The sequence below is a fragment of the Penicillium maclennaniae genome, assembly GCF_028827695.1.
Source record: "Penicillium maclennaniae strain IBT 15551 chromosome Unknown utg000003l:1.0-5670915.0:1.0-5674809.0, whole genome shotgun sequence".
Lineage (NCBI taxonomy): Eukaryota > Fungi > Ascomycota > Eurotiomycetes > Eurotiales > Aspergillaceae > Penicillium > Penicillium maclennaniae.
Genome location: NW_026623215.1, coordinates 2863694 through 2889959, shown reverse-complemented (window position 1 = coordinate 2889959; position 26266 = coordinate 2863694). Strand labels below are relative to the sequence as shown.

The window sequence follows — 26266 nt, the reverse complement described above, 5'->3', positions numbered from 1 at the left end:
TTTCATGCTTTTGCTCTGGGTGAAGAACGGATAACAGGATGATCATGAAGATAGACTAGATCTTCTTAGCATGTCCTGGACAAGAACACCATTAGATGACCCTCTTCTTATCAAATGCCTCTTCCAACCCATTCTTTCCCACCACGTCGCTAGCCCATCATCCGAAGCGACCAAAGCTTGACAGAAACATAAGCGCCTCCATAAAGGCCCATTATCACGGCGTTCGCATCAGACAAAACGGAGATACTCCTGAAGATCCTCCCCCTTCTGTCCGAGTGGAGTGATCGACGGCGAGTAATTAGTGCAGATCGAGCTGGCGAATTCCTCAGCACCTTCAACCCGCTCAAGAATCATCATGTACAGTTCATCGACAATATCTTCCCAGCTCGGAAGAGCCAGATCCGGGAGACATGTCTCCCACTTGCTCATCGCAGGCATATATTCCGAGTCCCACCAGTACCGCCACTCCCGATACCCAGTCTCGGATAGAACTTGCTGGGCGCGGATGGCCACCAAAGGTTTTAACTTTTCCCAGGCTCTGATAGGGCCAATCATGAAGTTCTGAATCCAATGGCAGTATTCTCTGTAGAAGAAAGCGTAGTGCCGAGGATCGAGCGTGAACTGGAGTACCTCACGAGGGATCTTGGGAGTGGGTGAGAGGGTGGGATCTCTGGGGTCCCATTGTGCTTGCCAGTCGAAGAGACGATGGATGGAAAGCCTGTGTAGTTCGTGGAGTAGGCCGAGTGAGGGGGAGCAGAGGTTGTCGTAGCGACGTGAACGACGGATTGAGAGCTGCTTCATGGATGTAATGGTGAGTCGTGCGCGGTCGTGCAGCTGGTTCATCGCTTCGTGTAAAATGATCGGGGCTTTGAGATAATTTGGCATCTGGAAATCTTGAGGATCGTAATGGTAGTCGTGAATAGAGCTCTTGTGTTGTGGTATGTGATCAAATGCATGGTAGTCGGTGCGATGTGCCATTGTGAGCAGCGAAGCGTCTGATTAGAATGGCGAGAGGAGTCAATCAAGGTGGGGGGAGAGACAGAAGAGAAGATATAGCTGAAAAAGATACCCGATTTGGTACAAATAACTTCACTTCGGGATCTGTTCGAACTTCATCACACGTAGCTCAAGGATCATTGTCAAACCAGCATCTCAGTGCGGTCGTTTTTTTGAGATCTCTAGTATCGGATTTGGGACAACTATCATTGTGTAATCATTGTGAAATTTGGGGTTTTATAGTTAATTTTTTGTCTTAGGCGTGTGTGTTGACACTGCTTTATGGGGTCATTTTACGAACCCTCTTGTTTCTGAAACATCATCGCACAGGTCCCATCAAGGTGAAAAGCTGTGTATCGATCCATTGTATAAAGATGTAGCCGTCTTGTAGCTTGTGAACCAAGTTGGAAGCCCAAATTGTAAACCCTTGAATCCGAGATCGTAACCAAAGACTTGGGGCTCTAAGAGAGACAAAGTACCAACTCTCGGCCAATGTCAACCTACTAAATGGCAGTCAAATCACTGAACACTGTTCGACCGAGTATCATTAGCAAAGCCATCTACCGAGATTGTCAATGTTGTTGTGCCTACCGTTGGATGAGATGAACTCCAGATGCAGTCTCAACTACACCGCTAACCTGACCAGGCTCGAGGGCAAAGGCAGCATCCTCAAATTCCTTCTGCATATCTCCATGACCAAAGAAGCCACTGCGCATATTTAGTTTCATGAAAATGTATGTGAGCCACGGGGTAAAACTAACAGGTCACCCTTCTTGCGGGCACTGCTACAGTCGGACTCGGAGACGGCAAGGTCGCCAAGAGTGGTCTCGCCTGACTGAATGCGCTGCTCATGGCCCTTCAAGATCTCAATCGCCTCCTCCTTGGAACGAGTGATCTCAGCCTCCCTCCAGCTGCTGGGGCGGCGGCTCTCACGGTGCTTGACAAGCAAGTGGCTGCAACGAATCTTGCCCTCGCCCTGGCCACCGGCGTCGGGGCGAGCTGCCGGGGTATGGTGCGTCGCCATGTATAGCTTAAGTGTCTCGGTATTGGTATCTGCAGGAGGTTCCCATCGCGACTCCTTCGTGGCGGGGTTGAAATAGTACGGGAGGTTCTTGGAGTTCGAATGACGAACTTCCCAACCGGAGGGAAGACCTGTCTCGGCCTGGAAGAAAATCGGTTTAGCGAGGGGAAAACATGATGGCAAAGCAGTAGTGAAATACCATTTTGAATATTTTTCTGTTCTTGTTGGGTAATCGTAGAGACTGGATTAACCCGCGAAACGCCTTGACGGCGAAATTGCGGGGGAGTGCAAACGCTGCAAACACTCTGCGCTTGCCTTCCTTTACTTTCACCGCCTAAACTCCCCGGTCTTCGTCTGTACACGACCATTAGTGATCACGCTCAACACCTCTTGAACCGATCTCCTAGCCTCTATCAAGATGTCAGCAAGCCCCTCACCTTCCGCTGGTGGCGATACCAAGCAGTCCGACCAGATACACTTCCGCTTCTGCCGTGAATGGTGAGTTCTTCAATCTGCAAAGTCGGTCTTGAGAATGATCGCTGATTTATGTGCCAGTTCCAACTTGCTGTACCCAAAGGAAGACCGTCACACCAACCAGCTTATGTTTACCTGCCGTACCTGCCACGTCGGAGAACCTGCCACTTCCTACTGTGTCTACCAGAACAAGCTTAACAGTCAAGTCGGCGCCACCGCTGGTGTCACTCAGGATGTCAGCTCCGATCCTACGGTTTGTGATCCCGAGTTCCTTCACCCCCTTGACTTATTTCCTGGATTTTGTTTTTGCTGTGGGCATGAGATCGTGTGCTGGGTTTGCGGCGTGCTACCTTTCACCTCTCTCAAGGCTAGCAGCGTTGCGCATGTGCCTCAACCGGAAGATGATGACACTCCGAAGACTGCGCCTTCTAGTCAAAGCGATTCATTTCTTGTTTAGGACCCATTTTTGCTGATACAGTCCTGCTATGTAGCTCCCTCGCGCCAACAAACTGTGCCCCAGCTGCGGTGAGAACGAGGCAGTCTTCTTCCAGTCGCAACAACGATCTGCGGAGACCGGAATGGTGAGTTGTGTCGAGAATACCTTACATTTTCAGTGTACTCATATATTGATAGAAACTGTATTACGTCTGCTGCGCCTGTGGTAATGTGTTCATGTGATGACCTTAAACGAAACGGCGCGATCTCTCGACTCCGATACCCTTTGATCTTTCTTGCGAATTTTGCATGCTCTGGAGTTCGGCGGTGTGAATAAGTGGTGGAGAAAAAAAAGACGCAATTCAAGTGCGCGATAGAAGATGATTTTATTTCTATTGATACATAATGCAAAGGCTTTCAGAAACAACACGCTTTCCCAAAGGTATCACAACGTAGATTTATACGTGCACGGGCGCCAACGACAAGATCTTGGACCACTGCTTGTTGCGCAATTCCTGCCCAACGACCCCTGTTAAAAAAGTCAGTAAACAAAGATAGGAGACGGAGCTCGCAGACTACTGACCGTTCATTCTCGTTCCGATGGGATCCCCGGACTTGTTCACCAAGACACAAGCATTGTCACCGAAGCGAACAACTGTACCGTCCTGACGTTGCAACTCCTTCTTCACGCGCACCACGACAGCATGTCGGATATCACCGCGGCGGACTTTGTTCGCGAGAGAGGTGGAGGAACCGTCGGAACCGGCGGCCCTTTGCTTTTGAACAACGACAACAATCCGATCACCTGTTGCTCCAACCCGTATTAGCTCACACCACTTATTGCCAACCACTGCTTCCTCTGAGAGTTCGTTTCGGGGACTGACCGATCGTCGCGGGCCGCTTCTTCTTGAGGACGTTGACGCACTCGACGACTGAGGCGCCGGAGTTGTCGATGCAGTTTAGTAATGACTGGTTTTAGTCAGTATAAGAGTCTTTCCTTTGACTCAATGATTTCCGTACCTTTAGTTGAATCATCGTGGGCGCATTAGGGAGTAGGCGTTCGGGCGAGTCGCATCACGACAATTTGTTTCGGAGGGCGGAAGGGAGTTTCCCCGAACGGAAGGTTTGTCCGATGCGACGTTTAGACACCACTTGGATTTGGACCTGGTATCACTTACTCGGGTCTTATTCTGCAGTGTTTGAGGAACTTGGAAATATCTGGATATCTACTAGAAGCCTTGTGAAGGTTGATCATTTTGAAAATAATTCACAATGGGGAGGGAGTTTACATGTGGCTTCGTGCAGATATTGTGTCACACTTGATGGAGTCATATCCTGCGTCAAGTTTTTGATTGTCACACTATTGCTCATCTGAAGTATCATCCTATGATAAATGCGTGGGCCACAAGCGAGACCATGCCATTTTCATTTGATATAAGCAGAATGAGCCATATGCGCACCACCATCTGGATTTGAGACTGGCTAGTGTGCTGTCAATCCTGAGGTCTGCTACGTAGAAAATGGTACGTGCCTAACGATGGGAGAATGCCCTTAATATATAGCACGACGGAAATCGTCTAAGTCTGTCGTTAGCCAATGGAAGCATCTCAATTGTCTCGTGGTTCGCTGGACATCTAGACATTGACCGATAGCTAAAACCGATCAAAATGTTCAGACAGCGAGCTGGGCGCCCGAGGGAGTAAGTGTGTATCGAAGAGAAAAAGGTGGTCCCAATACAGATCGATTAAATGACTCTATCCTCAGTAGGCTTAGATAAAAGGCAATGACGACTAGGGCTGAATACTGGGGGCGCAGCGTAAGTAAAAGCGGCGGGCGAAACGGGCCGGAGCTGGGAACGCGGAAAGCGTTTCCCCTTGGTCTTGCGACTCATTCCTCTCTTAACATCAATTGGCGACGTGGCTGCCCCAATCTCTTTGCGCCATGTGTTGAATCGTGTCGCAATATCTTCTGCAGCTGTCCTCTCCATCTCTCGCCCCTCCCTTTCTCTCGGTTCCGCGCGCATCTCTGCTGCGTTCGCCGAACCTGGCCCAATCCGTGCTGCTTTTCATGACACCAGTGACTTTCTCTGCCCCCAGGTGCTTCACTGCCTGCAATACGAAGAATGCCTCCGCCGAACAAGGCGCGCTCAGATTCGCCTGCGACTGAGCGCCGCGAACGCCTCACTTTGGATAAATTGGCAAGTTATGACGATGTCGCAACCGATGCGCTAGTCGATCATGTACGCCTCTCTTCTGCAACCTGACGTTTGAGGCTGATGACTGACGACTGTTATTCACAGGCGTACTTCTGGACAACTACACGCAAGAACCGCACCAAGTACAGCCCTGCCCGCGGCATTCACGATGATGATGTTGGCCACATTCTCTTGCACGACGTGGTTGTTGCCAAGGACATCCAGCAGGCCGAGCGCAAATTACTGGAACTACCCGGCCTGCGTAAATACCACGCCCAGCTGCGAAGTCCTCGTGAGCAGGAATGGTTCCGCCGACACCTCCGAAAATACGTTCAAATGTACCACCCGGACTGCCCCTACGAAGTGACCACCACAAACCGATACATCATCACCGAGCATGAGGCTTCTATTTGTGCCCGCAAGCCAATCAAATCAGGCCAGGAGATCAAATATTTGAGCGGAACTCTCGTTTCCATGACCAAGGAAGAGGAGCAGGACCTGGGCCTGACTCGCAAGGACTTTAGCGTGGTGATGTCTAGCCGCCGCAAGACCCCTTCGTTCTTCCTCGGCCCCGCCCGCTTTGCCAACCATGACTGTGACGCCAATGGCCGCCTGGTCACCCGAGGCACTGAGGGCATGTCAGTCATGGCCACACGCAACATTGAAGAGGGAGAAGAGATCACCGTTTCCTACGGAGAGGATTACTTTGGTATTGACAACTGCGAATGCCTCTGCTTGACATGTGAACGTTCAGTGCGCAATGGCTGGTCTCTACAGACGGACTCAGACTCAAATAGCAGAGAGACTTCCGTGGAAGAGACTACGCCTGCACTTGCAGAGAGCAATAGCAACAACAAGAAACGCAGGCGGGATTCAGATCTGGACTCTGAAGACTCGAGTCTCCTATGCTCCACCCCACGCAAACGAACTAAATTCCAGCGTCAGACCTCAAAGCTGCGCGAAGAGATTTCCGCTTCTGAACTCCCCAATGACCCTTCTGCCACCCCCGAGTCGGATAATCCCCCCTACCCCAGGCTCCGACTGTCCTACTCCTTTGATCCCCGCCCCAACTGCGACTGAACGACCACTGTCCAATCTCAGACAGGAGATCATCCTATCGGAAGTGCTGGATCCGCTTTTCGAGACATCATCGGCTGAACCTCAGTCTTCTATTGAGTCGAACGGGATGACCAACGGCCGACACACAGCACCTGCGGACCCGGAATCCCCCGACTCTGCTGCCGGCGATTCTCAGCGATCAGAATCCAGCGTCCCCACCTCGGTGGATGAGACTGGAGTCAAGGCCAAGACCGTGAACATCGAAGAAGCCGGCTTAGGAGCCCTAGAATTGCATGAGGCACTTCAGCATGCCGCTGAAAAGATCCCTAAACGCCGCAACAAGCGCAAGTGGCATGTCATTGCCTCTGTCGAGACCGAGGTCCCCATCGTCCGAGCTCCAGGCGACTATACTAAAACGCCGAGACTCCTCGCCCAGAAATATGACCGCTGGGTCGATTGCCAAACCTGCGAATCTTGGTTTGTCCAATCGAACTCTTACCAAACTCGCCGTGAATGTCCTCGCTGCGAGAGGCACTCCAAAATCTATGGCTTTCAGTGGCCCAAGACCGAGGGCAAAGATCGAGTCATGGACCACCGCATTATCCACCGATTCCTTTCTCCCGAGTCAGAGGCTCGCGTCTCCCGCCGAGACCGCGGCATCAGCTTTGGAATCACCCCAACTCCAGAGTTGTCGGATGCGCGCACTGAGGCCGAGACGAGTGATGTACCCGAGCCTCGTCGCATTACCCGCGCCAACAGGCGCCTTCGAATGACGATGTAAAGAGAGTTGTGGGGCTACGACCAGGCCTATCGCGCTCTGGGAACTAACCATTTGTAACATTATTCTGGTTTTTGCGCTACATTTTGCACACGGTGTTCAAGGTGGAGGGTCGAGGTTTTACAAGGTGCATAACTTTTGTGATATTTTCTGAACTTATCTATGCGGGAGTATTTGGATTTTCGGGGCATATTGCAGCGGCAACGAACATATTATAATGAACATTTAACGATCAGTCAATAAGCTCTCCGGTGCCCCCGATACGACCTTTTAGCAGGACTGACTGGGGTCCTGGGGTCGGGCTGACCGACTCCGAAGTAACCACCTTCTCCCCGCATTTGACCCTGGCGATCTTCGTCGACAATTAGTGCACCAATGATAGCACGACCATGGCATCCCTTACTTGTATATGCCGTTGATGATGTCTGCGTAGAGTCAGCAGGAGATGGTATGCACATCCTCTCGGGGTCCATCTAGCCGAAGTACGTCTTTCCTCAAGGCCACTATTTCGAAATATATAGACCTGCGCACAATCAGAGGCACAAGATCCGAATCTCTGAAGATTGGAATGTCTACTTCCGCAAATCTTCAAACATGTTTTTCTTCAGATTCATCCTCGCCTTTCTCGCCCTCACAGTTGGAACAACTGCCTACGAGGATCCACTCGTCAACCTCACCTATGGCTCATTCCAAGGCTACTACGATAAAACCTACAACCTCTCATACTTTCGTAAGATCCCATTCGCCGCACCTCCCACTGGAATTGATCGCTCCCGCGCCCCTCAACCACCGCTCCATATAACAAATAGCATCTACGACACGAACCAGGACTTCGACATGTGCCCACAACGCACAGTGAACGGATCAGAAGACTGTCTTTACCTAGGCCTCTTCTCGAGGCCATGGGAACAGTTGCAACAAGTTCGTCGACCTGTCCTAGTAGTATTCTACGGCGGTGCTTTCATCCAAGGCAGCGCAGCATTCACCATACCGCCAGCCTCCTATCCCGTCCTCAACGCAAGCACTTTCAATGATTATATTGTCATATACCCGAACTACCGCGTCAACGCATTCGGTTTCCTTCCCGGAAAAAGCAATCAAAGATTCTTCCATGTCAGATCTTAATGCTGGGCTGTTAGACCAGCAATACGTTCTCAAGTGGGTACAGAGTCACCTCCATAAGTTCGGCGGCGATCCACACAACGTGACGATCTGGGGCCAGTCTGCCGGTGCAGGCTCCGTCGTCGCGCAGGTGCTGGCGAACGGCCGCAACAGAAATCCAAAGCTCTTCTCGAAAGCACTCGCCAGCTCCCCTTTCAGGCGCAAAACTTATGCGTATGATGCGCCTGAGGCTGAAGCAATATATCATCAGTTTGCTACTTTGACGGGATGTGCTAGTGATGGCCATGATCATGAGACATTGGCATGCTTGAAGTCTGTTGATGTGCAGTCGATTCGTGCGGCGAGTCTTATCATCGATGCAGATAATACTTGGACTACGAGCTCGTATACTTGGGCACCTGTGATTGATGGGCAGTTTCTGGTTGATACATTGACGGAGGCAGTAGGTGGTGTGGGTGTTTTGAATACTGAGTTCCTATGGGGTATGTATAACACCCATGAGGGACAGAACTTCGTGCCCCGGGCTTAGACTTGACGGTAATGGCCAATGGATATAACTCCTCGGATGCGAGTCTTCATAAATGGGTTACAGGTTTCTTACCCGGCTTGTCTGTGGAAGAGGTCAAGGATGTCGAAGAGGTGTATTATCCTACCGACGGATATACTGAGATCATCACCGAGTATAACACAACCTATGTCCGAGCTGGACTCATCTATCGAGATGTGGTCCTCGCCTGCCCAGCATACTGGATGGCGTCGGCATCCAAGAGGAGAGGGTATCTGGGAGAGTATACCATTTCGCCAGCCACTCATGGAAGTGACACTATCTATGTTCGTTGCTCTCCTGAGAAGAAGATTGATACGAGCTAAGAAAAAAAAAACAGTGGGATCAAATCAACTCCGTACAAGAGACGAATTCGATCGTCTACGAAGGCTATGCTGGTGCTTTTGCCAGTTTCTTTCAAACGGGAGACCCGAATGCGCACAAGCTAACCCATGCTTCAGAGCCTGGGGTACCGGAACTTCGGATAACAGGAGAGGAATTCGTGATTGTAGATCATGGGTTTGAGACTGTGAAGCTAGCTCAGCTGGAGAAGAGATGTGAGTTCTGGAGGGGGCTAGGAAAGAAGATCCCGGTTTGAGTGTTCAGATACAGGGGATATCCCTGAATGTTTTCTAGCCCCTTGCCATGCAGCGTCGACCTCCACGACACACCTGGTCAGGGGCGGTGACATGTCTGATTAACACTAATCAATGTTGAACTATCTCCTTAGTTTGCTTCGGACACGAACCTGCTTCGTTTCGGGGTTCCAAGAACACATTCCCCGCTGAATTAGCTTGAAAAAATCGCGCACTCCGTACTACTTCATGGGACAAGACTTAGATTCTCCACATTCAATGCTCATATCTCTCAAGGAGCATGTCGAACACGTAAACTGTCCCAGAGATTGCTTTAAATATATCACCGTGCTTTCAAGCCCCCTGCAAGCCGGCGATCCGGTCCCCACTGTCTATGATGCCCTCGAGGTCGACGACGCGTTTCCTTGAATTATGGAATACATCGAGGGCATTTATATGAGAGACTTACCAGAAAACAGTAGTGGTGGTTGAACTTAATCAACATCTTACTACGCTTCGAAGGCTAAGATCTCATGACCTTGGAGGACCTTCGGGAATGCCGCCTTATGGAGTAAAAAAAATGCAAAGACCAAGATGGATGGTCACTGCGGTCATCCAGGAGCGATAATTATGTTTTTTTGTCACAATGATCTCACTCACTCCAACATTATTGTTGACTCGGTGTCATCGAAGATCAACGCCTTCATTGATTGGGAGTATGCCGGTTTCTGTTCTCGATTTCTTTGAAGGATATTTCTACAAGCGGACTAAGAGTAAAATCACCTCGTCGGTGGCAATAGACGGTGAGCTTGATGATGTGCCCAAACTGCTTACTTTTCTTGCATTCGCAGTCAGCAGACCGAAGAAATGATTGAAAGCATCTCATTGTAAAAACCCGAATGGTGTACTTGGGAAGCAACATTTGAATATCAATATAAGAAACCCAGAAATTTGACGATAAATAATGTACAAGAATCGTATTCACATCCACATCCAACTTAGTCACCAAGTCCTGCATGACAACTCGTGGACTCGAGTGTGTAGCCCCGGGAGAGCTTCTCAGTATTCAAACAAAGTCTTTACGGGACTCTTTGGTAGCTTTGTTTCCCCCACTGGCTTTGCCTCCATTCGGGCTTCTGAGTCTCCATTTGCGTAAGCTCTGCACCACTCTGTCCTGCGGCAGAATCATTAAGGGCACGCTGAAGACGACCGGCTTTACGTTGTCGAGCACACCACCATCCGAAACCAGCAACGGCAATAGCGGCAGCGGCAGCGACACCAACATAGATTCCAATGTGAGCACCTTCACCAAGATCATCCCACTTCTCAGCCAAGGTTTCTTCTGGCTTTTTCTCGATCTCGTTTTTGGCTGTTGAATTTCCCCTGCAAAAGTATTAGAAAGCCTGGTCATAGGGAAGACAACGTGCTCGGAGGGGAGCATGGGGTCGAACATACGAAATAACATCGATACTCTCGTAGCTTCCAGTGGTACCGGTGTATTTATACTCCTTTCCGGTATGGAAATCCTTGACTCGGAGCTTTTGCACAGTCATGATAAATGGCAAATCGTCCCAATTCACAAGACCACCACCCCATTCAATATTGCCGACAGATTGACTCGCGATTCCGACAGGCCAATTACTGATCTTGACTCGGCAAGGGGTCTGTGGATAGTTTTTGCCATACACTGTGAGTGGCTCCGAGTAGTTGACCGTTCGTCTCAAATCACTATCAATCCACCACTCAATGCGATCTTGATCCCAATAGATTGTATAGTTGTGGAAGACGGTATCGGCGTCGGAAACGAGATGGGTTCCTCCTCGGTCACTGGTCGTAATATTGCCTTTTCCAAAGAAGTCGGATTGTATGAAGCTTGTGTTATAGCCTAGCCATTCCCAATCGATCTCGTCCAGGTCGTCCGATTGTAGAATGACACTGCTAATGATTCCGCGGCCCACCGCCATAGTGGCGTGCACTTCCATGACGCCGAAAAAGATGTAAAAGTTGGACTGCAAAAGAGTGGATGCGTTTTCAGAGCGAATAGCGAATTCGGCGCCCTTGTCCGTATAATTCAACTCTCCCGTAGCCATGTCCCATAGTGTACTATCGAGTGTTTCGTTGAAGTACCAGGTATGCTCGGTGCTGAGAGCAGGGTCGGGGGAACATGTTGTAGTCGTGTTGAGTGGGTTGCATTCCGTTTCGGATGCAACGGCGCGGAGGGCGAAGAAGGCGATTAAGGTGAAAATGAACGTGTTGATAGAGAACGACATGTTGGCAGAGCTATGCAATGCGCCGGCGTCAGGTCCAACTTCGAACCTAGACGAATGTCGTCAATTGCGGCTACCACCCTTGAAACACAAAAGGAACGGCTGGAGGGTCAGAGGCGTTCAAGAATGACCCTCGAGAACCCTCGAAAACCCTCAAAAATAGGGGTCAAGGTACCCGCCCCAGCACTTTCCAAAAGAGACGCCTACGCGTGCGCGGCCACACGGTGAGAAGAGGCCGATAAGCGAGACTAAACAAGCTTTAGGATGTTTATAGAACCGATCTATGCCCGTTGGAGCTTAGTGTCTGTTATAGATCAGGCCGGAATAGGTTCGAACCGGAGATACCGGTTGTCTAGTGTGATTTATCATGTTCGGTGAAATCTACCGGTTGTGGTAGCCTCTGGAGTGGGTTACACTACGTCGGGCTCATTTCGGGTCTCATTTCCCACTATCCACTTAGATATCATCGAGCCGTTAACTCCCTGAATCATGTCATCAGAAGTGGGAACTTCAATTGTGGAAGGAAAAACTCTCGATGAAGTCCGCCCTACCTTACTCAATTCAGTTAGCTGCTGCTAGTGTTTTGGTCTCCACACAAAAAAATTTGTGAGGTCTTTGGTTTTTGATGGGTGCCTATAGACACAAAAATAGGAGTGGATCAAACTATTTGGCAGTCTCGGCAAGAAAGAGCCAAAGGGGAAAAACAAAGTATGTGTGTGGAAGACTCCTTGATTTAAGGTAGATTGATGCCAAGCCTACAACACGTGGCTCGTGCCGGCCACAATCATGAGGGCGCAATCAAGCAGAACAGATACTCATGTAATTACAAAAAAAGAAGATGAACAATTATGAAATTGAGAAAATAAGACAGTCACGAATGCAGGCCGAATTTTCATGCAGGTGTTGATATATGAGCAAAATCACGGCTTCCGGAGATGTGCAGCGCTGATTCGGATAAGTCGGCAAGGGCTCGAGCTGAAATATCATGCCAAGCATAGGAATAATAAATAAAAAAAAAACAACAATAACCGGAGGCAGTGAATTAATGGTCAGGATTAGCCTTCTTCGCAGCTTTTCCACTGCCGGCCGTGTGATTTGCCGGATCTGGCCAAACCCCGTAGTTCTCGCCCCCTGTCAACCCGTTACCCCAGACTTGTCTACTGTCGACTAACTTTTGGGCGCAGGTCTAAGGGTGTTGTATTTCCAGACTTTGCGGGCGTGTAATTCACAATACCATCCTTGCTAGCGAGCGTCATGCTTGAATTGACGGATCTCATAAAGCAAAAAATATTTCCTGGAGACCACCAAAGAAGGCAAGATATCTGATTTGCAGGTTTGACAGCTTGATCAAAGACGCCCTGCACCCGCTGGAACTGTTATTAAGAGTTCACAAACTGAGGAGCTCTATATCGCAGAGATCGACAACCCGACGGCCAGGTCGAAAGCATTGGCGCCGAGCAGACCTTCGCATATTATATCGAGACAAATCCTCATTCCGTCCTCGCTGGATCATTACAATACCATGTATCTGCCTCTACACAGGTGAATCTGGGGAATAGCCCAACTGCTGGCTCCATGACAACATTCTAGTCACCTATCAAGTTGTCCCATCATCCCTATCATACGCTAAAACATCGCCTCGAAAAAGCCTACCCAACAGTGCTTGCAAAGACAGGGAAACCAAGTGACGCATGACTATTCCAAGATCACCCGATTCATGATTCCATCTGCATCCAAGCCGCACCACCGGCAACCAAAGTTTGATCATTGACGACATCATCACTGAATGGCTCATCGAAGAACCCAGAGACCTGAACACCATTCTGCAACCTGAACTCGATCTGGTCCTTTTGAATGGGAATTTCCTCGAACATTATAGGTTGCTCCTGAAGCTGTTCGGTAGACTTATACGTGATACGAGCGTTCGAAATGCCGAACGAGGAGATTGGAGTGAGGAGAGTGCCAACGAAATAATAAGTGGATCCATCGACTGCGAATTGGCCTCTGATGGCGCCTTCTTCGTTCTTCCTGATGGTTCCTGTTGCTGAAGGCATATCTGGCGATGATTGGACTTTATTAGATCTGGTAGGGCATGGCTATGTCGGGGAATGGAGACTCACTGTGAACGGTGTCAGGTGTAGCTTCAAGTAATTATGAACTGGATGGCCTGAAAGTAGTCTGAATATGGGATTCTTATACCTCGCGCGGCCCAAAAAGGCGGTCTGAAAGTGATAGAACACATTGAGCAATTGTATGCAAGAGAGCACAATCATTTATAGGCCGAATATTCGTCATCGTGCATGAGTGGAGATATCCCTGCGGGCCACCCCTCTCTTGTGCCTTTTTGACTGATGGGGACGGCGTTTCAGGTCAGCTAGAGGCACCGATGTCTTTAGCTGCCCACAGCCTTTAGTTTGACTAATAGGGTATGTCTGGGGATATCAGAATGTTTCTCGTTCCAATTGTACTCTCGTGAACGCTGAGCTAACATGGTGATCGTTACCATGCGGGACCATCTCGATGTAGATCATAATCATACAAAATGAGGTGTCACAACGCTCGACACCTCGGAGGACCAGGCTGACTCCCTTCACCTCGGAACAGATTACTGTCCCGGACGAACTGGATTAGTTTCATAGCCCTGGAAGAGACGCGGTTTCTCTAATGAACAGATAGTACGCAGGACCAAGTCCTTTTCGCTAAAATCTACGATGCCACAAAACATGCCGCAGCGAGCTTTGGCGATCACTGGGATGAATTGAGTCACTTGAAATGCCGGTGCCGGCTCTTGTCCTTGGGGTATCAAAGTATTTGCTCATTATTGGCAATCTGGTTACAATATTCTACCATTCCAGGCGATCGTCACATACGAGACGAACGTCGAATCTGTCCTGTCCACTCCACACCTTAGGTCCAGAATTACATGAAGCGACGATTTCCCGCACATCACTGATCATACCGCCAGGTCCACTAACAAATACAGTCGTAGGTCCCCGCACAACTTCGTCCAGGAAGTCAGGAATCAATTTGTGCAGATCGGGATGGCAATTGTCTTTCTCTGATTCACCACCGAGCCTCTCAACGGGTGCTTCATTCTCACAGCCACTTGACTGAGACTCGGGAACAGAGACTGGCGAATTTTGACCAGCATCTTTTTCATCGAAGACTGAGATATTGACAGTATCTTTCATCTTATCAGGAGTATCCTCGCTGGAATCTCTCGTCGCGAAGATTCTAATCTTCAGATTTAGGGCCTTTTGAGCCCTCTGCAAGACACCAAGTTCTTCACTAATCCACTCCTTGTTGGACGTGTGCCGGATTGCCCAGATAAGCTCCATCTTCCGGTCTGGCGATGGTGATTGCTGAGCCAGCTCGAGCAGCACTGGAAGGACATAGGTAATGCCGGTACCACCGGCGATGCAGATAATGTTGGTGTCCGGTCTCAATGACTCGGTGATTTTCTCACCATATGCCCCAGTCATGATAATCGGAGTGTTTGAGACACCCGTGGCAGCAAGGTCGATCATCTTCTTCGTTTCGCCTTTCTTGGCCCGGAGAATGTATGAATGTCTCACTTTGCCCTTCACTACCATCGGGGCATTAAGAGGGGTGAAGGGGTGTGATTGCCAAATGCTTCCTTGAGTGAAACAAAGATAGTAATGTTGACCGATAGCCCATGGTTCTTGGACATTATCCATGTCAAGCCGGATGATGTCGCTGTTCGCCTCATCGGGATACCGCGTGATGGTCGCGTCGACGGTTATGAATCCCAAAATGCCTGACTCGTCCGGTTTGTAATGCAAGAGGGCAGTCCGAAGGAGTCGGGCACCCCGGTCGAGGAACCAGAAGATCAAAGATGGCAAGAGGAAACACTTCAACTGTTCCCAATGACCCCAGCAGGCCCCAATGAAGACCATAGCAAGGACATAATGGGCTTTGCGGAACGTCTCATAGCCGGTCATGCGAATACCCCAGGGTGTACTTAGAGCGAACAGCAAAATCAGCAGGATCATAGCGACGATACCCCAGACAATGTAGGGTTGTGTTATGAATTCAATCCCCACAGATGGCTGTGGCTGGTACAGTTTCAACTCGACAATGCACCACATGATCGTGTGCATGGAGCTCTGCACAAAGATGATATACCCCAACCAGCGATGCAGAAAGTTGAAGCTTTGATACGGCAGGCCGGTGATCATGGAGAGAAAGGACTCCCGGCTGCTCAGCATTATGGAGAGTGGAAGAAGCGCATACGCAAGGACACCGACCCGATCCGACCATGGTCCGATACTAGAGCGGGTGTTGTGCACGCCTTCCATCCCGGACACGGGTGTGACCCAGGTGTTATAGACGATGCCAACAAAACTGAAAATGAGCAGATAGCCGGCCAGAGCAGCCAAAACAAGGACTTGTAACCGCGTCGTGCGGCCGAAGATTGTACGCGGCGCGTCTGGAAGACAATATTGACGAATGAACGCTGCAAACGCACGATGGCATCTCTCTGTACCTGAAAAATGAGGCAATGTTGGCGCTGGTGATGTCGTTGGGTGACCGAAATGTCTTAGAAACGCCCATATCAACAAGATACCACCGATGGTCGACCAAATTATTCCAGTATACAGCATTCCCAGATCATGAGCCGAGTAGACAGCATCGAGATACGCGCAAGAGCCCGCATCGTTAGTGCAGGGAACAGCACGTTCTGCATAACCCCAATGAGGCTCTAGAGTCGTCGCAGCGCTCAAATTTTGGATGTGACGAGCATCCAATCTCAAAGACATGGTGTGGACTAGCGTCACAGGTCACTGCCCAACGGGGAAATAGTTGGAACACACTGGCGAGTCACTTCACAGAACGTGCACGTCAGTGTCGTACGGTCGGAGATGGATGTCTGTTCTGACAGGACCAGCCGGGGAGGTTTTGTAGAACGTAGTTCCGGCTCATGGCCTGATTTCAACGCCATCGCCGTTTCATGCAGTCGAGAAGAATTGAGCAGATTGATGGCTTGGCTGTGACTTTCTCTCCACTTCACGGCTTTTGTATGGAGTCAGCGATGCGACAGTGTTATAAGCCTGGCCATAAACCACACCCCTCCCCCAACGTAAATCGTGTGTCCTTACATCTCCAACAATCCACTGCTTACACTGTTCTTGGAGCAGAATATCCGCAAGATGCATATGTCCGCTAGCTCCAGCAGCAGTGAATGCAAAATCTCCGTGAGTGCCAAGGCCTGGTTTCTTGGCTCCAACGTGGCTGATTAGACCAGATGCTGTTCAACTGGTACACCATCGATGCCTGTTTCCTCTCTTCGGAATGGAAGATTCAAAATAATGGCATGTTTGCAGCAACATGCATAGGCGTGATTCTACTCGTGATGCTCGTGGAATTCTGTCGGCGCATCGGGCGTGAATACGACGCCTTCCTCGTCCGCCAATTCCAGCGCCAAGCCCTGGCTCGCTTCCCGCACTCGGATCAAGGCGTGGGACGGATCACTTTCCGCACTACACCACTGCAGCAGTTCGTGCGGGCGGTGATCCATGCCTTGACATTTGGCGGTGCGTATATCGTCATGTTATTGGCGATGTACTTCAATGGCTATGTGATTATTTGTATCTTTGTTGGCGCCGGATTGGGCAAGTTCTTCTGCGATTGGATGGTGGTCACTATTGGCATTGATGTGGATGAAAAGGCTAAAGGGGTAGAAGAATCGACAATCTGTTGTGGTTGAGATGAAAGCACCAATTAATTCAATATATTATTGAGAGAGATCCTGTTTTGAGAGTGATCCATCACAGCGCACTTCGCAACTACTTTTTGCCAGCTTTGTCGCGGTAGTCCTTCAACACCGACGTAGGCTTTCCAGTATAGCCAGTCTTCACCATCCACTCTTTCACAGATTTCACTCTTGTCGGCAAAATCTTATCCAGCAGCTCGTAGTCCCTCTTAGTCAAGTCGTCCTTCCATGTATTCCAGAATCCCGAAAAGTTCTCCCTATAGGTCTGTAGAGTCGAGTCTTTGGGATCACTGGAATGACCCACGAGCTCATCGGGGTCCAGGATTCCAAGCTGGAAATACTCATCCAAAGTCACGTCCTTATACACTGCCTTTTTGCCTGTGACTTCCGAGAAGACAGCTGCGAGATCTTTCCACTTAATGTCCTCAGTCGCCACATGTAGCTCAAGCCCGTTGCTCTCCGCACGATTATCAAGCATCCATCTCACATACCTCCCATAGTCCTCTAAATAAATGAGAGGGCATTTCGCATCTCCAAGGGGCGCGGCAAAAATCATCGTGTCCGGATCGGCAGGGTCGGGAAAGGGCCGCAGAAACTCTGACAGGCCGTCCAGATACAAACAAGAGGTCAATACAGACCATGCCATTTTCGATGTTGGCTGCGCGGAGATATAATCGACAACTTTTCCTTTTCCATCCAAGTGGCCGCATCGGTATTTTGAATCAAAGTCGCCAAGCTTGGAAGCATATTCCAAACCTGCGTAGACGAAGTGCTCGACTTTGTATTCTCGGGCTAGCTCGTAGATTCTAATTCCCCAGTAGATTTCTGACTTTTCGCCAATAGCGAAGCCATTCGTGTTTGCGAAAACGAGGCTGACATCTTCGAAGGCTTGGCGGAGACTGGCTTCGTCGTAGGTGTTTCCTTCGAAGATTGATACGCCGGGAAGACTTGCTAGATCCTTGGCCTCTTGAGAAGAAGCGTTTCGTGTGAGAACGCGGATCTTAAATTTAGAACCAGTGGCCAGGGCTTGTAGCTGATGTTAGTAGCGGTTTTGAGTTCCCATCCCCATTGAACGCACCTTTGACCACAGGAATGCCCTGGGCGCCTGTTCCGCCGATAATCAAGACTGTTTTCGTCATAGTATTTGACAAAAACTCCAAGTAGGGAATTTATTGCTTATACTTTGATACTATAGACAGCATGGTTTGAAAGCCAGAGATGGAGTACTCTTATACACTGATAAACACGAATCTGGTCGCACAATCTGACATCAGCACCAAACTCGACATACGAGCCTAGGCTGCTCTATAATTGCCACAGCTAGTTTCAGCATACATGCCCCGGGGTATACGAGGTCAAAAGCATTTAGGGATATTATAATCGCGCTGTCTGCGGGTGTTTAGGTTTCCATGGTTCTACCTTTAGTGAAGATCCCCTATCCCCCGATTGGTCAAAGATGTATATGATGACGACATCGTCAAGACTAAAAGGGGACGATTCAAAATCTTGATATTCTAAGCGTATTTCTTTGAAAAACATTTGCTTCCGATAAGAAGGCGCTTAAGCAGAACCAAATGCATCGGTGTAAGATGCTTCTCATTTGTCATCAAAGTTACGGCACGGCCTCAAATCACTTGAATACTATGAGCTTTCGTCACTCTTCTTCTTTCTTCTCATTTCAAAGTGGTAATGATAGGCCATAGGCAGTGATTCCTGCCTCGTGAACACAGAGCCAAATTTCTCGTCTAGCCTCTTACCTCGAAGACTCGAATCGATATAAAATTTAAATCTGACCCTTGTCGGCTAGGTCGCAACCGTATTGCATGATAAGACCGCCGGCTGCGTGTCCTTTGTAGGACTCGGCTGTACATAGCAGCTCCATGTCTAATGAATCAGCTCAACCGCAAGATAATAGAAAGTAAATTGAACAAGCAAATTTGAGGTATACAGTAATGCGGGCGAATCGCCCATGAATTCCTTCCGGTTCTTTTCAAACGCTCCAAAGAGCGCGGTGGCCATTTCTTCGTTACAACAGGCCATGAAGTCACCGGTGTACTAATCATTTCAGTAATTGTTCAGCGCAAGAATAGTCACTTGTTGCAGGTTAATTCAAGGAAAACCTGGAAAAAGACTGACGTTTGGCCAATCTGACGATGTACTGATGATGGTGGCCCGCAGTCAAGCATCCAAATCGAATTTGAACGATGTGAAGTAAGGTCGAACTCACTCATCTTCATTGCCAGGCCGATGCTGATTTCGTTTCTTCTTGGGCTTAAATCAGACCCCCATGCTTATGATCTGATCAAGCTCGACGTCAGTCACTTTCAGCACAATGCTACATGGGTCGTGAAGGCAGTGCATTATATGGTCGGTCTAAGATTTGCGAGCTAGAGGGGTATCTGGCATCATTTTACGGAAGTAAGGGTGGGCATGAAAACCGGCGAAAACTATGTCCCTCAATGGCTTCGGCATCGGATGGCCCCGCAAAATCAAGGCTGAAATCCTTGATTGCTGGATGCATGGTGGGCGTTCATCGTTCCCTTGTTCATACAGCGCAACGCAGTGGACGGAATACTTGGTTCATCGGCCAGGTTCTATGTTTGAGGCCGTCCTGTAGGCGTAAGCTCATTCATGATTACTCATCGAGAACACCACGCATATACAAGATGGCATGCAAGGCGGGGTACGAAAAAAGCTCGTGTATATCAAGGTTACACCCACTATCTATCGATTTCTAATCAATTTCCTCATCAACCGGAGGTGTCGAAATCAATAGATTTACTTCTCAAAGTTGAATTTGACTTCTATCCGGAGGGAATGATAAACCCGTGTTCAAAGGGCCTCTTACATTATCAGGAAATTCGAAACGGCCCCGTGATAAGTCGCTTCTGCTTTTACTCATGAAAATAAACATTATCGATTAAATATTTCCATCTTCTGAACAGTCCTTAATCCTCCATTTGTACCTTCCACAGGATGGTGTTCCTGCAACAAACATGACACAATTTGATTCTCAAGATCGAAAGATGCATCCTGAGTATGGAACAAGTTTGGGAACGTGGGCGTTCTAGAGGAGGAAAGCCACAACAGCGAGCAAGAAGCTTAATGGGCCGATGTGGGAGATATTGATAGCCGGTGCTGTCCCGGTGAATAGAATGGCAGAGCCGGATGCCTTTGTTGTGCCCGTATGGCTTTCAGAACCTGTGTCGTATGCGCCACTTGAACCATCTGCAGTTGCAGTCGGACTTTCAGTTGGAGTGGTGTCGCTTAGACGTCCCCTACTTCTAGTTCTGGAGCGCGATGACGTCCAGTCGAAGTAAGGATTGGATATTGTGCCCTCTGTAGCGGCTCGCGTTGTCCATATTGAGCTAGCGGCTTTTGCAGTATGAGTGCTAACAGTGATCATGCTACCAGCATTTTGCCCGTCAATGTTCTTGCCATCAGAGTCACTGGTGCTGATAGTGACACTATCTTTGCTCTCACTGTCACCTGCTGCACTTCCAGTGGATTTCACGAAGCTGGTTGTGTCTGTAGCTTCGCCAAGGAGTTGACTGCTTATTGAAGCGTTTGACGTGACCGGATTGGACCCCGTCGTTTCTTCGGATGCTTCAGTAGTGACGGGAATGACTGTCCAGCTGCGGCTTTCTATGATTGTAACCACTGATGTCGTAGTACTGACCGCTGTTGTCTCCATAGTACTGCTTATCAAAGTTGTCGTCTGATCGGAACAATAATCCAGAAACTGTGCAAATGAAGGCAAAAGTATCTGAGACCATGCGGTCGAAGGTGACATGGCGTAGTGAGCAACGCATGTCTTGCAATTACCCAAGTCGACCATAAACGCCGAGTCAATTTTGCATGACGCAGGTGTCTTGCCCATTTCCTGTTCTTCCAGTGCCGCATCGTTACAATCATTGTAGCAAACACCAGGAATGTTCGAAACATCTTCCTTAAATTTTTGGCGCGAGACATATTTCCTGAGAGATCTGCCACTGCCATCTAGTGTGATCATATCACGCTTGCGCTTGGCCGCGATCGACTCTTCTGCGGATTGCAAGATCGAGTACCTGAGGCCAAAGTCTTCAGGATCGAGATTGTAATAGAAGTGAGACACGTTGTAATGGTTACCAGCCGGGTCAGGAACTTTTTCAAAGACCAAGGGTGGCGCCACGAGACATTCTGAGGGCCTACAGATGTAGCTGGCGGCAGGCAGACCAGCTTCAATGTTGCAGTTGGCACGGTCGCCAGTATGAGGAGGTTTGCAGAGATAGCCAGGCGGGCAACCCCAAGTATAATCTTTCGGCAAAGGAGAGGCGGGTGTATGTGTTGGATTGATGGTCAAGGTCGCGCAGACTGACATAGCAATGGTCGTAGTTCCGGTGAAATTCTCTGTCGGTGTAACTTCTGATCCAGTCCCAGTGCTACTTACAGGGGTTGGAACAGTTTCGGGCGGATCTATACCTAGTAGTGGTATACGTGTTAAGCTAATTTTACCCGATGAAAAGCTTTTGTAGAGAAACTTACCCTGTAAAGTAGCAGTGCTAACCAATATGGCCGATTCAATGACAGTCTCCGTGTTTTCAGGACTCGTGATGACCTTGTTGGGCGTTGAGGCTGGAACAATGGTGGTACTTCCCGCTAAGGTAACGGTGCTATCACGCCAGGTGATGACTGCTGTAATGGTGGATGCGGGAACAGTCGTTAAAGATCCTGAAAAAGTTTGGGATCCTATAGTGCTCTCTGATGGAGTAATTCCTGCAAGGGGCCCTGTAGTAACTCTTACAGTAAAATTTGAATTGTCAATGGTAGTCGCTATAGTCATGGTATCTGTCACGGTAATACCGCCTGTCGTCACTGTTGCCGTCGAAATATCTGTAATGGTAGATCCTGGGAAGGAAGCCGAGACAGTCGACTCATTGATTGTCGATGACATTCTAATAGATGCAGTGGTGGTTGAAGAGGATGAACTTGATGCTGATTCTCTCGACCTGATTGTAGTGGAAGCAGTCGTGGCTGATGTGGTCAAAGTGGGCGTATTCAACTTAGTAGGACTAGATGCAGTTGTGTTTGAGATGAGAGTAATCGGTGTGGTCAAAGTGGTCAGCATTGAGGAGGCTGAGGTGATTGGAGAAGTTGAAGTGAGCGTACTCGAAATAGTCGAAGTCGTGGTGGACGTGGTCCTTGTTGTACTCATTGTGACAGAGGTCGGCGTAGAAGTACTCAGACTAGGTGTGCTTGTGGTAGACCTGGGGGAGTCTGTATAGGTGGCAGTCGATGTGGCGACAGAGATCGCTATGCTCGAAGTAGTTATGCTCGGAGTGGGTATGCCCGGGGTGAGTTTCGTCGAGGTGGTACTAGGCGGGAAGGTATTACTCGAAGTAGTTGTACTTGAAGGAGTTTCACTTGAGGTAGTTGTACTCGGAGTAGTTGGACTCGAATGAGGTGTGCTGGAAAAAGTGATACTCAAGGTAGTCATAGTTGAAGTAGGACTAGCTGAGGAAGTGGATGTCAAAGTGGTCCTCATCATAGACATGGAGATTACACCCGTTGAGCTGCTAGTAGTCGAAGGCGGTGTTGACGCTGGCGTACTAGTCGAAGTAGTACTAGTTGTTGCTATTTCATGAGAAGACGTGCTACTGAGCTCAACAGTAGAAGTGTTTTATGTCGATATGATTTCTCGCGTCTTCGTACTTGTCGGAATACTTGTTGAAGTCGAGATTTTCGTCGTGCTCAGATCACTAACACGGGTTGTTGTCGAGGATTCGGTATTCGTTGCTATGACAAGACTTGTTGTAGAGGTAGTGCTGATAGTCGCAGTCTCACTCGGAAAAGCCGTGGTGAAGCTACCGGTACCCGTAGCTGAAGTCGTCGTTTTTTGGATGTCACAAGTGCATTCTGTAATGGTCACATCCTTTGTAACAGTTTTCGTGATTGTTTCTCCGACGAGCTCTGCCAGATTGTCCCGCCGAATTATGTGATCGGCATATCCTGGAATCCCCTGTAGCGGCCTAGCAATTGTGGTGGATTTGCTAATGTAGCTTGAGACAGTTTCAGCATACGCAAAGTCCACCAGCAATACGGACCATCTAGCCATGACCTTCATCCTCGACTTTCTGCAGAACGATTTGAAGACCCAATGTGACCGGAGAATGAAAGAAAGCAAAGTAGAAGCGACTCATACAATCGGCTAGAGGCTTTTGAAAGTCAAGAATTGTCCAAGGCTCAAATGCAGCGGAAATTCATGGCTGCTTAGTACGTCGACAGACTCGTAACACCAAAGCCCCTATATGCGACTGTGGCTTTTTCGAGGACAAAGAAGCAAAATTTTGGCCTTGGGATTTCGTGTAGCTCGTATTTGACAGCACTACCCATATACATAAGCATTTCACCTTCAAGAACCAACTTCGAATTTCCCTTAGGTTCTGAATAAGACACGAGCTATACATGATTGGCCTGGATTGAAAAGACTAGGATGAGAATCACATTTAATGTTCCTTCATTTGGACGTATTCTCAAGGCTATGCAGAGCTCCAGGTTGTCGTTGGCTGTTTCCCGCGTGATATCGAGATGGCGATCTAGGGCAACAAAGAAAGTAAACTGTTCGCATTGAATTGGGATACTGCCCCACTTCACCGCATCCTTGCCTCAGCCTCCATGATATCTAGATCCATAGCTTCATCTCTAGAATCAATCATCTATCATATCTCTCATCATTCATCTTCTATCTTCACAGGTTATGAGCCCTCTGCTCTGTTGAGGCTGTTTAACCACAGTCCAACACCCTTCACCAGTGCTTTTCACCTCGCCGTCGCCGACCTCGCCGCCGCGAGTGTCGTGCGAAGGCCTTTTCTCATTTAACGACCTCGACCAGAGGCATTTTCCATCAAAGACCTTCATTCAGGCACCTTCTACGGTCTCTCTTGCATCTCTCTGTCGCTACAATGGCTACGGACGACTACGGCAAGATCACCGACCGTGTGGGGAAGCTCAAAGGCTCCCAAAACTATTCTAACTGGCTATTCAAACTCAAGCGAGCTCTCAAGTCTCGCGGTGTACGCCACTGGGAGATCCTTATCGGTGAGGATCGTCCCCAATTCACTTCTTATCGCACTGTCCCTAGCGAGCGCACGCTTCGTGAGTATATCGCAAAGGAACACAATAACAGGGCGTTGCGTGAGCATCGACGACGACCACGCTCTCTTTTAGGCTCTCATGAGGATGATGAGCCGCCGGCCACCATCTTCCCTGACACACTGTCTGTTCAGGAGCTTGAGGACTTCATTTATGAGTATTACGATGAGCCAAACAAGGAATTTCAAGAGTGGGAAGCTCTTATGTTCACAGTCCTTAACATCTTCGTCTCTTGCCTCGATTACGACCCAATGCAGTATGTCAAACAGACTGAAGATGCTTCTGAAGCCTTCAGAATTATTGAAAAGCTGTACGGCCGCCCCACATAACAGACTATTGCCACTAAGTAGGCAAAGCTTAAGTCTACCGTCTACAAACCAGGCCTTCAAAGCGCACAGTTTATGGCAAACTGGCAGCGTGCCTACGTGGAAGTAGACTAAGCACTAGGCGACGAGTATCTTTCTGTCGCCATTCAATTCTCTATGTTCGTCCGTGCTGTGGGCTTTCACCCTAATGCCACGGTTTGGCTTCAGGGCACCCAGAAATTCGACCTAAAGGACGACAGACTCATGGAGAACGTCTTCGCTAACTTTGGCACTGCTAAGGACCAGCGCTACAATAGCACCAAGCAACATCCTACCCTTTCTTCTAACACTACGAAGAAAGGTGCTCAGCAGCAGTCCTCACAGCAACAGACTTCTCGGCAGTCCTCCCAGCAGTCCTCGCAGCAGTCTGGTTACCAACAGAAAGACTATTTAGGCCGACAGCAAGGTCATCAAGCTTCGCAGACTTCCAACAATCAGGGGGGTAGCCGAAGCAAGTGGTTTTGTACGTTCCACAATAGAAAGTCGGCACATACCTCCGAGCAATGCTTCCTCAATCCCGCAAATGCCGGCAAGTCCTTCAATAAGGGCACCACCACGGCAAAGGCGACTGCGGAGCTTCCAACCAGCCCGGAGGATATATTTATTAACACTGCTAATGTCCAGATCGATTCTATCGACATCTCCACAATCTCCACGGCGAATGCTAGTCTCAATCCACTTCGTTGGATGCTAGATTCGGGCGCTTCACACCATATAACGCCAAACCGTCACGCTTTCATCGAATATTCCCTATGCAGAGTCCCCGTGAAGGCTGCAAATGGGAAACGCTTCTACACTCAGGGCCTAGGCACCGTCAATCTGACCACGCTCGGCAAGGACGGCCAGATCATCAGTTCTATCATCTTAAAGAACGTCTGGCACGCCGAGGACCTCGAGAATTCCCTTATATCGTGTCGCACTATGTTCCGCGACGATAGCATTGCCTGCACGCTCTCTGACCATGCAACCCTTACAAAGGTCAGCTCCGGTGAGGTCGTGGGTTATGGAGACGCCGACAATGATCTTTACTGGTTACGAACTGATTCGAAGCACCAATTAGAGACCTTTTATACTTCCGCAACCTTCACGACGTCCGCCACGGCTTCAGTGGTGCGAGCTATGCCTATGGAGGTTAAACCTATCTCTATGGACCTCGCACATCGACGTTTCTGTTATATAGGCGAGCAGCGCGTTCGCCGCATGCCTGCCTTCGCGGAAGGCATCAAATTAATTAAAGGCTCCGCCCTGAAGACTCTATGTCCTCCATGCCTCGCTGGCAAAGGTCATTAACTTCCGTACGGCGACAACAAATCTATCCGCGTCCGTCCAGGCGACTCTCTGCATATTAACGTCTGGGGACCTATTTCTATTGCCACTAAGGAAGGCGAGACCTATTTTATATCTATCACCGATGAGGCGTCCCGTTTCTGCTAGATCTTCCTTATGAAGGCCCGTACGGACGTCGTCAAATGCTACTAGGTCGTCGAAAGCTACCTTCTTACCCAGTTTAGCTACTAAGTCAAGTTAGTGCATAGAGATTGGGCTAAGGAATTTATCGGTCTATTGCAAGC

At 49.1% G+C, this 26266-nt stretch overlaps 14 protein-coding genes across 14 annotated transcripts; 6 read left to right on the top strand and 8 right to left on the bottom strand.

Annotated features, from left to right (window-relative positions):
• Positions 1–228: 228 nt before the first annotated feature.
• On the bottom strand, positions 229–978 carry N7477_003198 (uncharacterized protein; the record flags this gene model as incomplete). The annotated part of the gene is made up of 1 exon (XM_056964861.1): positions 229–978. The coding sequence occupies one exon, from the start codon at positions 976–978 to the stop codon at positions 229–231; it is 750 nt and encodes a 249-aa protein (XP_056824814.1).
• A 537-nt stretch (positions 979–1515) lies between these two features.
• On the bottom strand, positions 1516–2219 carry pin1 (peptidylprolyl isomerase ESS1; the record flags this gene model as incomplete). The annotated part of the gene is made up of 4 exons (XM_056964860.1): positions 1516–1525; positions 1588–1704; positions 1758–2158; positions 2217–2219. The coding sequence occupies 4 exons, from the start codon at positions 2217–2219 to the stop codon at positions 1516–1518; spliced, it is 531 nt and encodes a 176-aa protein (XP_056824813.1).
• A 216-nt stretch (positions 2220–2435) lies between these two features.
• Positions 2436–3169, top strand: N7477_003196 (DNA-directed RNA polymerase II core subunit RPB9; the record flags this gene model as incomplete). Its single annotated transcript, XM_056964859.1, has 4 exons — positions 2436–2515; positions 2573–2744; positions 2983–3072; positions 3125–3169. The coding sequence occupies 4 exons, from the start codon at positions 2436–2438 to the stop codon at positions 3167–3169; spliced, it is 387 nt and encodes a 128-aa protein (XP_056824812.1).
• A 215-nt stretch (positions 3170–3384) lies between these two features.
• On the bottom strand, positions 3385–3961 carry N7477_003195 (mitochondrial 54S ribosomal protein uL14m; the record flags this gene model as incomplete). The annotated part of the gene is made up of 4 exons (XM_056964858.1): positions 3385–3455; positions 3510–3731; positions 3811–3895; positions 3947–3961. 4 exons carry the CDS (start codon positions 3959–3961, stop codon positions 3385–3387), a joined length of 393 nt encoding a protein of 130 aa, XP_056824811.1.
• Positions 3962–5048: 1087 nt separating this feature from the next.
• On the top strand, positions 5049–6960 carry N7477_003194 (SET domain-containing protein; the record flags this gene model as incomplete). Its single annotated transcript, XM_056964857.1, has 3 exons — positions 5049–5165; positions 5226–6163; positions 6222–6960. The coding sequence occupies 3 exons, from the start codon at positions 5049–5051 to the stop codon at positions 6958–6960; spliced, it is 1794 nt and encodes a 597-aa protein (XP_056824810.1).
• Positions 6961–7551: 591 nt separating this feature from the next.
• N7477_003193 (putative carboxylesterase) lies at positions 7552–9221 on the top strand (the record flags this gene model as incomplete). The annotated part of the gene is made up of 4 exons (XM_056964856.1): positions 7552–8032; positions 8097–8561; positions 8609–8910; positions 8964–9221. The coding sequence occupies 4 exons, from the start codon at positions 7552–7554 to the stop codon at positions 9219–9221; spliced, it is 1506 nt and encodes a 501-aa protein (XP_056824809.1).
• A 1056-nt stretch (positions 9222–10277) lies between these two features.
• N7477_003192 (glycoside hydrolase family 16 protein) lies at positions 10278–11468 on the bottom strand (the record flags this gene model as incomplete). The annotated part of the gene is made up of 2 exons (XM_056964855.1): positions 10278–10581; positions 10654–11468. The coding sequence occupies 2 exons, from the start codon at positions 11466–11468 to the stop codon at positions 10278–10280; spliced, it is 1119 nt and encodes a 372-aa protein (XP_056824808.1).
• Positions 11469–13180: 1712 nt separating this feature from the next.
• On the bottom strand, positions 13181–13519 carry N7477_003191 (uncharacterized protein; the record flags this gene model as incomplete). The annotated part of the gene is made up of 1 exon (XM_056964854.1): positions 13181–13519. One exon carries the CDS (start codon positions 13517–13519, stop codon positions 13181–13183), a length of 339 nt encoding a protein of 112 aa, XP_056824807.1.
• Positions 13520–14308: 789 nt separating this feature from the next.
• On the bottom strand, positions 14309–16246 carry N7477_003190 (ferric reductase family protein; the record flags this gene model as incomplete). Its single annotated transcript, XM_056964853.1, has 1 exon — positions 14309–16246. One exon carries the CDS (start codon positions 16244–16246, stop codon positions 14309–14311), a length of 1938 nt encoding a protein of 645 aa, XP_056824806.1.
• A 390-nt stretch (positions 16247–16636) lies between these two features.
• Positions 16637–17193, top strand: N7477_003189 (copper transporter family protein; the record flags this gene model as incomplete). Its single annotated transcript, XM_056964852.1, has 2 exons — positions 16637–16681; positions 16732–17193. 2 exons carry the CDS (start codon positions 16637–16639, stop codon positions 17191–17193), a joined length of 507 nt encoding a protein of 168 aa, XP_056824805.1.
• Positions 17194–17272: 79 nt separating this feature from the next.
• Positions 17273–18338, bottom strand: N7477_003188 (NmrA/HSCARG family protein; the record flags this gene model as incomplete). The annotated part of the gene is made up of 2 exons (XM_056964851.1): positions 17273–18225; positions 18278–18338. The coding sequence occupies 2 exons, from the start codon at positions 18336–18338 to the stop codon at positions 17273–17275; spliced, it is 1014 nt and encodes a 337-aa protein (XP_056824804.1).
• Positions 18339–20266: 1928 nt separating this feature from the next.
• Positions 20267–22132, bottom strand: N7477_003187 (uncharacterized protein; the record flags this gene model as incomplete). The annotated part of the gene is made up of 2 exons (XM_056964850.1): positions 20267–21654; positions 21724–22132. The coding sequence occupies 2 exons, from the start codon at positions 22130–22132 to the stop codon at positions 20267–20269; spliced, it is 1797 nt and encodes a 598-aa protein (XP_056824803.1).
• A 2008-nt stretch (positions 22133–24140) lies between these two features.
• Positions 24141–24659, top strand: N7477_003186 (uncharacterized protein; the record flags this gene model as incomplete). Its single annotated transcript, XM_056964849.1, has 1 exon — positions 24141–24659. One exon carries the CDS (start codon positions 24141–24143, stop codon positions 24657–24659), a length of 519 nt encoding a protein of 172 aa, XP_056824802.1.
• A 153-nt stretch (positions 24660–24812) lies between these two features.
• On the top strand, positions 24813–26129 carry N7477_003185 (uncharacterized protein; the record flags this gene model as incomplete). The annotated part of the gene is made up of 2 exons (XM_056964848.1): positions 24813–25977; positions 26026–26129. The coding sequence occupies 2 exons, from the start codon at positions 24813–24815 to the stop codon at positions 26127–26129; spliced, it is 1269 nt and encodes a 422-aa protein (XP_056824801.1).
• Positions 26130–26266: the final 137 nt, after the last annotated feature.